The sequence below is a fragment of the Sparus aurata genome, chromosome 18 (assembly GCF_900880675.1).
Source record: "Sparus aurata chromosome 18, fSpaAur1.1, whole genome shotgun sequence".
Lineage (NCBI taxonomy): Eukaryota > Metazoa > Chordata > Actinopteri > Spariformes > Sparidae > Sparus > Sparus aurata.
The window spans coordinates 16,693,171-16,706,295 of record NC_044204.1 but is presented as its reverse complement, the minus strand read 5'-3'; the positions used below and the strand labels follow the sequence as shown (position 1 = coordinate 16,706,295).

The window sequence follows — 13,125 nt, the reverse complement described above, 5'->3', positions numbered from 1 at the left end:
CATCAGGACTCTCTGTTGGGGTCAGCATGGTGCTTGGGAGCAGTAATTTCACCCAGTACCTGTAGAAATAGGAGCAGCCTCTGACTGTATTGTGACCAAAGTACTCCTGTGTCTTCTCGTTGCCAAAGTCTTCCAGGGGGTCGGCCCACAGCAGGTCGCACATGGGCCCAAACGCTGGGGGCTCCTTGAACCGGTCCAACTAGGACATACAACGAACACACACACACACACAGAAACACAACAGTATGAGCTTACATCAACAGAAAGGCTTGGTCACACATATACACACCCTCACATATAAATGTATCAGATACACAACATATTCTGAAGTGATGTGCACCAATGCACACAAACACCGATAAATGCATAGACACACACACACACATACATGCAAACACACACTGTCAGAGCAGAGCATCTCCATGGCAACCCTCACCACACAGGGGGGAGAAGATGTCACACCAGCAGATTCACCATGGAAACACTGCCATTAGATGAGGAAGTGTGTGTCCTCATGTGTTCATGTGTGTGCCTTTGTGTTCTGTATTACTGTGAACTGTGAACTGTGAACAAACAGCGTGTGTGCGTCTCTGTTCACTGCTACATTCACTTGTTACTGGAGGATTCACTGCATTTACAATAAGTGGTGGCATTAAGGCATAAATAAGAGTTGGTGTGTGTCTGTGCTTGCAGGGGTGTTTGAACATATAAATGTATTGTATTATTTGTCTGAGAAGCAGTAAGTGTAAAAAAAGGTTGCTGTTATGTGTAGAGTTGTAAATACAGAAGTGATGAAGTTATTCAGACTTGCAGGCAAACAAAGTCACATTCAGAACGATTGAAATGCCTTTATCTTATTATAAATTATTCACCAAAACAATAATTGCATTACAATAAAATTATTAATTAAAAGAGACAAGTAGTACACTCAAACTTTGGAAAATCTTCACTAAATGAGAGGGGAAGATGTGTCTGTCATCAATAAATGTGTTCTTTCATCTGTTGTTTCTAAGTTAACTCGTCTAAGAAACTAAAATGTACTTATCATTTAGTCTCAAGTCATATGAATAAAATGCATCTGTATGGCCTGGTGTCTGTCTTTCCTTTGTCTAACAGACTAATAAGTCGTAAAATGTGAATGGGGTGAAAAAATACATATATGAGGCTATATGGTCGTTGCGATTTAATCATCTGATTTCCAGATTTCTAACATGTCTCTGATTGTATTGAGAGTTGTATTGAGTCACACAGTCTGCATGCACCAGAAATGTTCTCCTCTGTTCCTACTGCAAAGAAGGAAGGTGAGAGTCCCAAACTACTGACCAAACATTCGGTTTTAGTGATAGCTGAATTTGAACTGTATCATATAAACACATACATATGCTCTTTTTACTTCAGAACTGTTTTGAATACATGAAAATCTTTCTGAAATAAATATGGATTATAAGCTATTTTTATTTTATTGGGGGGCTGACAGGCAGCTGCTGCTGCTGCTAATGATGATGCACTAGACTTATCTGTTCGAACAACATGTTTATTTTAATTATACTCTGACTCATTGATCATTATGTGAGAAAATGATTTGTGTTTTTAAAATTCTAAATAATTTCTGTCATTAATAAATATTTCATTTTCTTTTTTGTAATGGTAAAAAGAGCAAGAGAGACAGAGAAATCCCCACAAGACTGCCTGCAGTGATGCTAACTAGCATGTCATTGAACACAGTGTTGCTCAGCTTCTTCACAGGGACAGGGAGGGACAGTTATGGGGAGACTGGGCTGCTGCTGACTCATCTGTTGTTAAGTCTGCTAAAAGGGGCAGGGAGAATGATTTAATATGAATATCTAGCTAAACGTTTCCCTGCACTGATTAAATGTTGATGAAATGTAGGCTAACACTTGTCTGTAGCCAGCTAGCTTATTTCACTATGAACATCAAGCCAACAGGTACCACTCACAGACTGAAGGCTACCCACCTTTCTAGGGGAAAAACTGGGTTACAGATTGACACCCTTTCCTTTCTCTTTGCTCTCTCGCTTTCCTCTCTTTCCTTTTTTGAAAACTAGATTTAGATTTAAGCAACATTGTGATCACTGTAGTTCTGGTGCATCTACTGACTGCAACTAAACACATTAAGTGCGCTCAGGCAGGACCAAACCATTTAATGCAGATACAGGGGGGTGGTGGGTCAATATGGATGTTTACTTTTTGGTCAATGGGGATAATTAACTTTTATTGCCAAAAACAAGTAAAAACAAACAGACCATTAATGTTATTATTATATTTGAAATATATACTCAATGATGATGGTTTAATAATTTTATATTCGTTTTTAAACTATTTTTTGGGGGCCCTGTCAGTCAGGGGCCCTTGGAATTGTCCTAACTTTTCCCCCCATGCCCCTCAATATAGCTTCAAGAAATCAACAGCAAGGACTACATTATGCAATGGAAGGATATATTCACAATGTTGAATTTATGAAGACGTAAAAATGATGCGCATCAGGCCAAGTCATTCTGGTCCGGAGAAAAAACAACAGAGGCCACATATACTTTTTTGCCACACATTCTTTTCATAGAGGCCGAGGACAAATTAAGCAGACTACATAAAGTGCCGCAGGGATGATTCCTAAAATCAGAAAATAAGTTTGCATTTAGCACTTCCTGTTTCCCCGTCTTAAAGTGAAGGGATTTTTGACTGGCTTTCCAGTTAAATGTCTGAATGGTGGAGAAGTGGAGTCTATCTGTGAAGATGATCTTGCTGAAGAATACATGTAAAGTATTTCATTCTTGTGTTTGCCAAAGAAATTATTTTCTGCAATAACCCAAAGTCCGATTGAAAACCCAGGGTGATGCTAACTCTAGCTGCTAGCTCTTTGTGACAGACTAAACTACGACAATGTCAGTTCCTCAAAAATCGATATTTTTTATTTATTTATGAAAAATTAATGACTACATTTAGCTTTAAAGCTAGCCGTGGCTATCTCACAAGCTAGCGTAACATTAACGTAGCGCTGCTGCTCTAGCTGTCTAGCTGGTGTGGCAGTGACGTTTATATTCCACAGATTATCAAACCAGTTACTCCGGTTTATGTCAGCTTTTACCTCTCTTTTTAAATTACTGTAAATTGAATGATTCATTTTGTTTGCATGATATGTATATGAAAATATATATGAGAAAGATTAGGGTTCTTAATTTTGCTAATGTGTTTTGCTTTGAAGGGCATTCGTGTTAGCTCAAAATCATATATGTGTGAGTCTGTTATTGTACCTTCTTGATGTCGTCCAGCGTGTGGATCTCTGGTGAAAGCCCCCCGTGCACACACAGGAACTGCTGGTTCATCAGGGCTGCTAAGGGCAGGCAATCAAACGCCTCCATGCAGGAGTCATACACCTGCTCCGAGTACTTGATCTTACCTGGAGGTGGTTGGAGGAATGGAAAGATATTTCAAGACCTGAGACAAAGAAGCACCTGAGCGTGTTTTGACATGCTTTGAACAGCCACCACGTACAGTCAGTCCCTGTCACTTGGAGTGTTACATATCGAAAGCAGGGAACAAACACAGAGCTTTTACATGGACAGATCTGAGGAACTCAGTCATCTGAAGGCTTCAAACAGACTTGCACGGTTCCCTTAAAAACATGATTTAGCTCACTTGGGTCTAAAGGCAGTTACATGAAGGATTTTCACATAACATGTTCTTAATTTATGCGGGCATCTCTTCTCCGGCACTCCCTTATGACCTGTTTCTTCCCTCTCTGATGATTTAGAAATGCCACTTCCGGGAGAAGAAATGCACAGTGGTGAAAAAATGCTCCATGTGACTGTACATAGCATTTTATTACAGACAATATATGGACACAAAGACTCCAGTTCTGTTTCTAGTGAACAGAATCTGACCCAAATATCAGCATGAAGCAGCGTAGAGGAGTGACTGGGAGGCTGAATATTTTTGTTTTTTGAAGAACTCCTTTTGATTTGGCAGCGATATCAATAAAGACATCCGACATGCAGCATCTTTAAAATACATTTCACACATGGGCGTCACAATACATCTGACACAAAACAATATCACAGGATTAAAATAGCTGAAAGGAGATCGGAGGAGAGAGATAAAAGAGGAAGAGAGGGAAGCGTGGACAAAAGCGAGCAGGGAGGAGAGAGAAGGAGAATGATAATTTTATAAAGAGAGAAGGAGAGAGATTGATGGGAGGAGACAGGAGAAGGAGGAGAGGTTAAGAGCTCTAAGAGGAAGAGAGGAGGGAGAGGAGACGACGACGGAAGAGGAGAGAGAGATGAGGTGGAGAAGGGAGAGTGTGAGGACATGAGGACAACATGTACACAAATCAAAGCCAGTACTGTGGAGTACCAGCGTACAGTAGTCAGTACTGTGTGTGTGTGTGACAGCAAGGAGTGTGTTTGTCAACCTCTCCATCTGCCTTGTGTAGAGCAAGAGCTCATTATTGCTAGTCCACCAGTTTTCAGCTTTTTCCACACACAGACACTTAAACATTTATGAAGACTCTCTTGCACACGCATGCAGTCATAGTACATGCACTTGCGCACCCTCCTGATACACATACACACACACACACACACACACATGCACACTTGCACACACGCAGCAGATGGTAATTGAGGGCGACCACTATTCACCACAAGCACCAGGGGAAATTAGCTTCCTTGTCCCTTGGCCAATCAGACACTGAGGAGTAAGTCCCTGAGCCAATCATTAAGGGCCAAATTAATTTGCTGCTAATCACCCACTCTCGGACAGGACACAAGGAGAGCCAGAGAGACAGAGAGAGAGAGATGCTGGGGGAGGTAGGGAAAGATGGAGGATGGATGGAGATGGAGATGGAGATGGAGAGGAAGAGAGAGAGAAGGAGGAGAGGAAGGAGGGATGGGAGTCAGGGAAAGGATGGAAGATACAACCTGGAAGGATAGAAGGGGGAGGAAGCTTGAGGGGGAGGAGGAGAAGATGTGAAGCGATTCTACAGAAAATACATAACTTCATAGCTGGAATGATCATTTGATGTGTTGATTTATTGAACCACAGAAAATGAATTTGTGACATATGACTTCCACCGAGCAGCAAATTGTCCAATCCTAGCTTAGCAACTGCAACTAGGCAGACCTAAAAAAGCTTTGAATTTCTCCACAAGTTGAAGTGTTTTACACATGGGGTTGTAGTAAGAGTGATACTCAGTATATAAAGAATTCAGAGGCTGTTTTAAGTTTTTGGAAAACAAAAACACAGGAGCAAAAGTGTAGAGAACGGTCTGGATCTTTACACAAACTGCAAATATTAGCATGTCAGGCTTGGACATAAAGACCCCCGACACCATATAATGTTTAAAATTATTTAGCGTAACTACGAGTTTTGCTTGCTCGCTGAGCTTGCTTGGTAGACTTTCATCAATTTTGTGTGAATTAAATGTGTTTATTTGTTTTGTTTTTAACAGTGAATTCATCTTATGTTGATTTAATGTTAATGTGTAATTTCAGACACAAACATTTGAAAAAGAAACAAAAGAAATATTAATAATACAGTATTTTTCACTTTAGCAGTATTCACGCTGTACTAACCCGAACTTTTACAGAAATCACTGGGACAAGCTGTATGCATGACGTGAACGTCCGAATCTGTTGGCCCACACGTTAACCTGCTTTACATTAACCACTCTTGAAGAATATTGTGGATACATACAAACTAATGTAGTATTGATATCAATGTAAAAATAGTCGTCATTACAGATGAGTCCTATCGGTGACAATGCGTCTGACATGGAAAATTTCCTGATGTGTACGTTTGTGAAAAGGCAACTGTGGACAAAGCCTGTCCTGGACTGTGCTATACCAGAGTGTAGGCTAACATTAACATTATAGCATTCACACTCCAGCGAACCCCAAACCAAAATCACCATCTGAAATTGAATTAAATTTACAATACAAGCAGTCATGCATCAATCCAGCCTCTGTCTTGCTTGTCCATTTACATAAGCTGAGTAGCCAAACAATGTTATCAGCATGAAATAACAGTCTGATCTTATATTTCCTTTATCGTTCTAACAGGGCTAACTAGCTCTACACTGCAAAACAAGAAAGACAGATGATGTTTCTTTAATTCCATGTCTGCCAAAAGGCCCATCAGCTGGTGAGAATGCTAGCATTTCACCAGGGATGTGAGGCATCACATAATGTAGTGTCAAGATTATTTGTGTCTAAGACCACATCAATTAATTTTGCTAGCTTGCCAACATACAGTTGATAAAGCTAGCAACAGTTGCCACTTTAGCCGGCAAAATTAAACAGTCACATACTAGAAATGAGAAGCCTTATTTTGTATACCTGTGTCTTTAAAACAAGAGAAAAGGGGAGTGTATAATATTTGGAGGGAACACAAGAGTTACTCACATTCTTGTTTGAAGGTGAAATATTCTGTCAGATGTCTACATTCATGGTTTCCCCGTAGAAGAAAGAGCGTCTTTGGGTAGAGGATTTTCAGTGACCACAGGTACAACACACACTAAAGGTTGAGCAGGGAAGAGATAGCAGAGAAATTAGTAGACACTAGGAGCTCTGCATGAAATCATTTAAAAGAAGAATTGTGGGTATATTATTATGCATTATGATAAGTAGTAAGTAGTAATTAGTTGTATCACAATACACAATACACAAAAACAAAAGAAAAAAGAAAAAACAAGCTAATTACATATATATACATATATATATGTATATACATCTATATATAAAGCTATAAAAGTAAGCAGAATTTTGTTTTTTAATCTTTGATGGAGCAAGGCTAGCTGTTTCCACCTACTTCCAGAATTAATGCTAAGCTAAAATGATTAATATAATTAATTCTATGCACCCATATATGTATGGAATAATGAATTGATGATGTGTTATCACATAGTTTGTTAATAAGTAAGATTTAAAGGCGCTGTTGCTGTTTTTTATTTTCATTTTGGGTGAAGCTAAGCTAGCTGTCTTCCCCGGTCTTTCTGCCAAGTTAAATTAAAACCATCTCTCTCATATTCAACAGACACGAAAACAAATCATGGTATTCCCCACAATGTCAACTATTCCTGTAAACCACACACCACAGTGAAAACAGCTTTTACTTTAGCACATCATTGCCACTGAGTAATTGTATGAGGCAGAGCTGGAGTGATTTCCCTTTCAGTTTCCCTCATTAAATCCAAACTGGAAATGCAAAGTGAGACAGAGTATCACCACGGAGCTGTTACTGGGAATTCCTTCTCTGAATGAGCCATCCACTGCCCAAATTAATTGAGCTGAAGTGAATTGATCCTTAACCCAGTCTGGAGATGGAGATAAACAGGATCTTGACAAGAAACCCAACAGGAGCATGCAGATTAGGAAAAAGTAGAACAGAAAACATCTTTTAGAAGTACAAAATCATCTGACGTGTTTATGTTATCATCTTGTTAACCCCACAAATGGCTCAAGGGTGTTTTCTCACCTTCACACAGTCTCATCCTAGCTCCACATTAAGTCCCCTGTCTATGTGCCCTTGACGAGTGTTGGGAAGGTGGCCTGAATATCACTCCCTCCCCTCCAAACTCACTCTGTGTCAAATGATTTGTCCCTTATGCCGCGGTGACCAAGTGGCTCGACAGGCAAAGACATTCGCCGTGTGCTCCGGTCATTATGGATTCAAGTCACACTCCTTATCTGTGGTGCATTTCTGTGACACAAAGTCATCACACAAATACCTGATTGCACTCAGGTCTATTTTAAAGAACCACATGACCTAACAGCCCTCTGGATATACTCCCTCCACTTTTACATTTTGGTAAGCAGCGTATTATACTCTTGTTAGTAATTACTGACCTTGACTCATCCACAAATTTAAATTTCCCCAGTATGAGTGCATTTTCAGGCACACAATGTGATGACGTAAGTGCTAATCTCAAGCAGCGATTGTACTATTATGCATTCAATACAGCACAGTGTTGTAACTGTATACCTCTGTGGTGAAATTAACTTCGTTCCTGGAAAGTGTAGACCTCGGGGCAATGCACACTAAAATGGATACTGTATACACACAATGCAGTGAACATTTAGTAGTGATATGTCAAAGTGAAGTATGTGGTCAACTGCCCAGCCTCACCTCGATACTGAAGTAGCCCCTGTCCACATAGTCCCCTAGGAAGAGGTAGCGTGTATTGGCAGGAGAACCTCCCACTTCAAACAGCTTCATCAGGTCGAAGAACTGGCCGTGGATATCTCCACACACTGTGGAGTCAGCACACGACGGCGGTAGGATCAGAACAACCATAGTGTGCACCTGCCACATGTCTTAGTCTGTTGATCTAGGAACATCTCTCATCTGCAACGCAAAATCCTCCTGACAGGATCGATTTGAGATCTCTGTTTAAACAAACCAGGGGTCTGTGAAATATCCTCTCACATTTTAGTGTCTACACATCAACAGCCCTCTCTTTGCTTGTACACTATTTTCACCTAAAACACTACCACTTGTACCATCAGACTACAGAGCAGCTTGTTTCCTCAGGCTGCGAGACTCTTTAACTCTTCCTCCGCAGGCCGTCATAAAACATAGTTCTTCTGGTGTTACATTTCATTGCAAAGCCCTGTGTTGTAGGAGGACAAAGAGATGAACCTTGATCCCTAGTGTCATGGTTTAGTCATTTCCTGTTTTACTTATAGATTATATCCTCATGTGTTTCGTGACGTCCCACTTCCTGTCTTTGTCTTTTTCCCACCCTTTTTGCTGTGTACATCTGTGTTTCATTAGTCTCTTAGCCCTTGTGTATTGAAGCTTGTGATTTTCACTTTCTCCTCTCCAAATCAGCTCCCCAGCCTGGTTTCCTCATGTCATCCTGGTTTGTACTCTGTGTAGTTTAGCTCTACCTTTCTCATCCCAGCCCTTTTGGTTTTTGTTGCCTGCCATTGTTAATGGCGAGATAACCAATTTGAATATGTCACCTCGGGCTTGGCGAAATTGTGATCAGTGATTTTGCCAGTTTAATTACAAAAGAATATATCGCTTATTGAAGCCTGAACACTTGCTTACTGCTGTGTTAAGAATTACGTTTTGCTTTAAAATAACAGCACCCTTCACTGCACAGCAATAATTGAAATTTGCTGTTATCGTGACACATGAATATTGCCTTCATCACTAACTTCACATTTACAGCAACCAGACTTTTGACCTCTAGCCTCATTCGCTCTGATTCTGGGCACATTTCAACACCTGCATCTCCACAGGATTTGTTTCAATTCACATTCAGGCATTCTGGGTCTAATTCAGACCAGACTTCTCATGCTGAAAACTTCATATTTCGAAAGTCTTCAGGACTCTCTGCCTATATGATGTGCCTGCATACATCTTCCCGTCCGCCTCGCTCACCATCTGTCTGTCCTCTCCTTTCACTTTTCCTTGATGTCATAGGTCCCCTGTGCAGCCATTTTACGATGGCCATTTTGCATCTGTCCGGCCCGCTACGCATGTCTGTCTCTCCGTCTGCTGGCCACGTTAATGTCTGGGTTTTTTTGCATCTATTCCTAAGCATTTGATTTAATTTGAACTGGGAATTGGGAATGCAAAATGGCATGAGAGAAATTGTGTTTTCCCAGAAGTCTTCATGTGACACCCTAAAAGCCTGTCAGTTCACATTTCAACCATCCACCTGCCTGTCCGTTCACTCATCACTCTCTCTTAGAACATTTCCAGAGAGACTCCATCAAAGTGCTAAACTGCTCAGAATATCTCCTCAACATTACATTTGCTTGAAGCCCTCCCTGCGAGGCCCTGAGCTATTTTTCTGTAGTTTTATCTCTGAAATCTATAACGCTGTTTCCAATCATAGCTAACGCTCAGGTGGGTGTTTTCGAGGTCAAAATCTGAAGAATGGAGAAACTTGGAAACAGGGATCAATATGTTTCTCATTGGGAACGGGCAGGTTTGAGAACCTCGGCACTAAGCTGCTTATGATCGGCTGTCTCTCCATCTGCCTGTCTATCTGTCCTCGTCCCCGGGGATCTGTACCTGTGAAAGCCGAGCGATGTTCCCACACTGCGTGGGTACAACAGCCCACACAGAATTATCTCGCCGCTCACATTTGCATAAACGCACGCACACACACAACCATATGCATAGCAGCACAGGTACATTAACCAAGCAGTGTCAATAGGTTGAGAGCGTCTGAGTCTGCCTGCCTGCTTGTCTGTCTTCTGTGTCATCATCTCAGAAACTTGTTTTCCATTTTGTTCTTCATCGATCTCAATCTCCCCCTCCTCCTCCCTCTGACATTCTCCTCGCTTCATACCATTTCCCTGGCAAGGGAATACATGCAGATATTACCAATGCTTACGCCCGCTATTGTGAGGTGCATAAGTGCCAATTGGTTCTCTCAGTGAAGTGCGACTGAACAACAGTTCATATTAACAGGGTGGCAGATACGTAGCAGATTAATGAATCGATGAATGGAATCTGATTAATACATAATTACTGATCTTTCTGCCTTTTGCTCCGCAGCTGCATTCTTCTGTCTCTCTATCTCTATCCCTCTAGACTGTTGGTATCTGTGTCCTCAGCATTAAAGTGTGTGATCTATTCACTCATACAAAGATATAAACACACTGATAGCTTTTTGATGCACCCCAATGGGACCTTTGCAGCCAGTTTTTAAAGGAATAGTTTGACATTTAGAGAAAAATGCTTTCTTGCCGAGGGTTGGATGAGAAGATAGGCATCACTCTCCAATTTTTATATCAAGTATAACACTAGAGCTAGCAGCTGATTAGCCTAGCTTAGCATAAAGTCTGGAAACAGGCTGAAACAGCTAGCCTTACTCTGTCTGTTATCCAGCACCTGCACAGCAGTGGCGGTTCTAGACCAGTTTTAATAGGGGGGCCAGGTTGGGGCCGGCTTTTTTGTTAGGGGGCACATACAACCCGGAAAAAAAGATAAATCCCTCATTCAGACAAAACAGTGTTTTCAATTTCAGCAATTTTGATTGGGTAGTAAACTGCTGAGACACTTTATTTCTGCCTTTCCCTTAAAAAAAAAATCATTGCAAGAAATCTGTCATTGTATTATTGATGCAGACTCCCTGTCGGGGGGGCCACAGGGGGGTCCAGACTCAGAGTTACAGGGGCACTGGCCCCTGTTGGCCCCCCGCCCCTGCTGCACAGTTCACTTAATAACATGTTATACTTAGTTTGTTTAATCCGTCCAAAAAATGCACTATTTCTTGCTCAAGAGTAGTTGCCAGGCAACCAGAAGAGACTCCAGGAAGTTAGCACTTCTGACTAATAAATGGTCGAGCACACAGCCCCCTGTAAAATGGCAAAGTGATGCTTTTAAACTTTTTTTAGTTGTAAAGAAAGAATGAACAAGCTATTACACCCTGATTACTGAGCTAGATGGTTCCCCCTGTTTCCAGTCTCTATGCTGAGCTTGGCTCCCTGATGGTTGTATGTCTAGTGTCATATTTTACTAAAGACAAGACAGTAGTGTCAAACTATTTACACTACTCTTGACAAAACAGCTAATATATTTCTGAAAATGTTAAACTATTCCTTTAAATGATATCAGGTTAAAGTCTATTTTAATTCTAACAGCACAGTTAAGCCTGATTCATGGTAGTGCACTTGCCACTTCTGATGAGTTTTGCTCAACAGAAAATGTATTTTGGACACAAAAAAGTGTTGGTCTGCACTCTCTTTTAACTTTGCGCATCTGCAAAATTTTGTAATGTGGGTAAATGTGATTGGGTACTTTAGCAGCTGGAGGATAGAGTGTGGATAGCATGGACATGACTAAAGCCTTTCACTGAAGCAAATAAATTCAAATAAATTCAAACAAGCTGTCCAGCTTTTTAATTTTGGTTGAGCAAAACTCATCAAAGGTGTGGGGGCTAAATTGCTCCCTACATTACAGACTAATTCACACTGTGTTCCTCATCACCGTCATCATCATCACTCATCACTGTACCCGTGACTGGCGCCTCAATATCCAACATAGTGCGCTCCTGGCGCAGGATGGCGGCACCCTCATCGATGATGCGCAGGGCCACAGCCTCCTCCAGGCGGCCCTCCTTGGTGAGGTGAGCTTTGAGCAGGTCCACCCTCGGCCGGCCTTCAGCGTCAAACACCTCCTTCATGGTGAGCCGGTGGGCCAGGGGGAAGGGGACCGCTGGAGAGGGAGGTTGGGAGTGATGGAAAGTACATGGAAAAGATGGTGTAGAGATAGATGGAGACAGAGGATAATCCAAGATGGAGGAAAGAGATATTATTTGAGAGAAGAGAAGAAGGGAAGGAGTTTGAAGGAATGTATGGATATATGGATGAGGGTGAGTTAGATTATGGAGGGAATGGGAGAAGAAAAAGAGGAGAACGTTAATTATTATGCAGAACATGATTTATTGGTATTTCCTGTATTCTTCTACAAGCTTGGCCACAAACATCAGAAATCCTCAGTCCTCACCATGATCCCGATCACACCCCTGCTACAGGCTTTACTGTGCGTGCGTTATGGAGGCCTAGGTGGGTTGTATTAAAGCTGAGGCTGCCAGAGTTATCAGGGCTGCCTGCCTCTGTTCTGCAGTAATGTCTCTCTGCCTCTCTGCCTCTGTTCTGCAGTAATGTCTTTCTTACATAATGAAGGCCCCCGGGGTGCTGCTGGAGAGGGGGGTTGACTGACGACGGGGGTGATACAGCAAGAGCGCACAGCTGCACGTGAGGAGTCACATACACACTTACGAAGGCACACTCGACAAAGCGCAGACACACACACATACACAGATGAGCAGTCTTCATAAACAGGCACAAACTCAGTGGCAAGAAACAAAAGGCAGAGGCACAGGGGCGCATGCGTAGATCATGTATGGCATAATGGCGTTAACACGCATGATTGCATATGTGTGTGTGAGCCTACAGTGGTACACACACACATACAAGCTCATAAAAGGTATTGTTATGCAGGATCCACAGAGCCTGTTGGAGCCCCACCAGTGCTAACACAGATAATGGCCTAGATCACAAACTAAAAACTAGGCCTGGCTCTCCCTCTCTCTCTCTCCACACACACACATACACACACTCCCACTCTCTTGTCACTTTGTCTCTGT

At 41.8% G+C, this 13,125-nt stretch overlaps 1 protein-coding gene across 3 annotated transcripts in view; it reads right to left on the bottom strand.

The window, feature by feature from the left end:
* Positions 1-13,125, bottom strand: part of LOC115569089 (serine/threonine-protein phosphatase 2B catalytic subunit alpha isoform-like) — a 40,176-nt gene that overhangs the window by 14,739 nt on the left and 12,312 nt on the right. For all 3 annotated transcript variants that reach the window (XM_030397007.1, XM_030397005.1, XM_030397006.1), the window contains exons 2-6: positions 11,991-12,191; positions 8,139-8,263; positions 6,416-6,527; positions 3,269-3,414; positions 60-199 (exon numbers count right to left, since the gene is read on the bottom strand). In XM_030397007.1, coding sequence (XP_030252867.1) covers positions 60-199; positions 3,269-3,414; positions 6,416-6,527; positions 8,139-8,263; positions 11,991-12,191 — 724 coding nt within the window. The remainder of the gene's footprint in view (positions 1-59; positions 200-3,268; positions 3,415-6,415; positions 6,528-8,138; positions 8,264-11,990; positions 12,192-13,125) is intronic.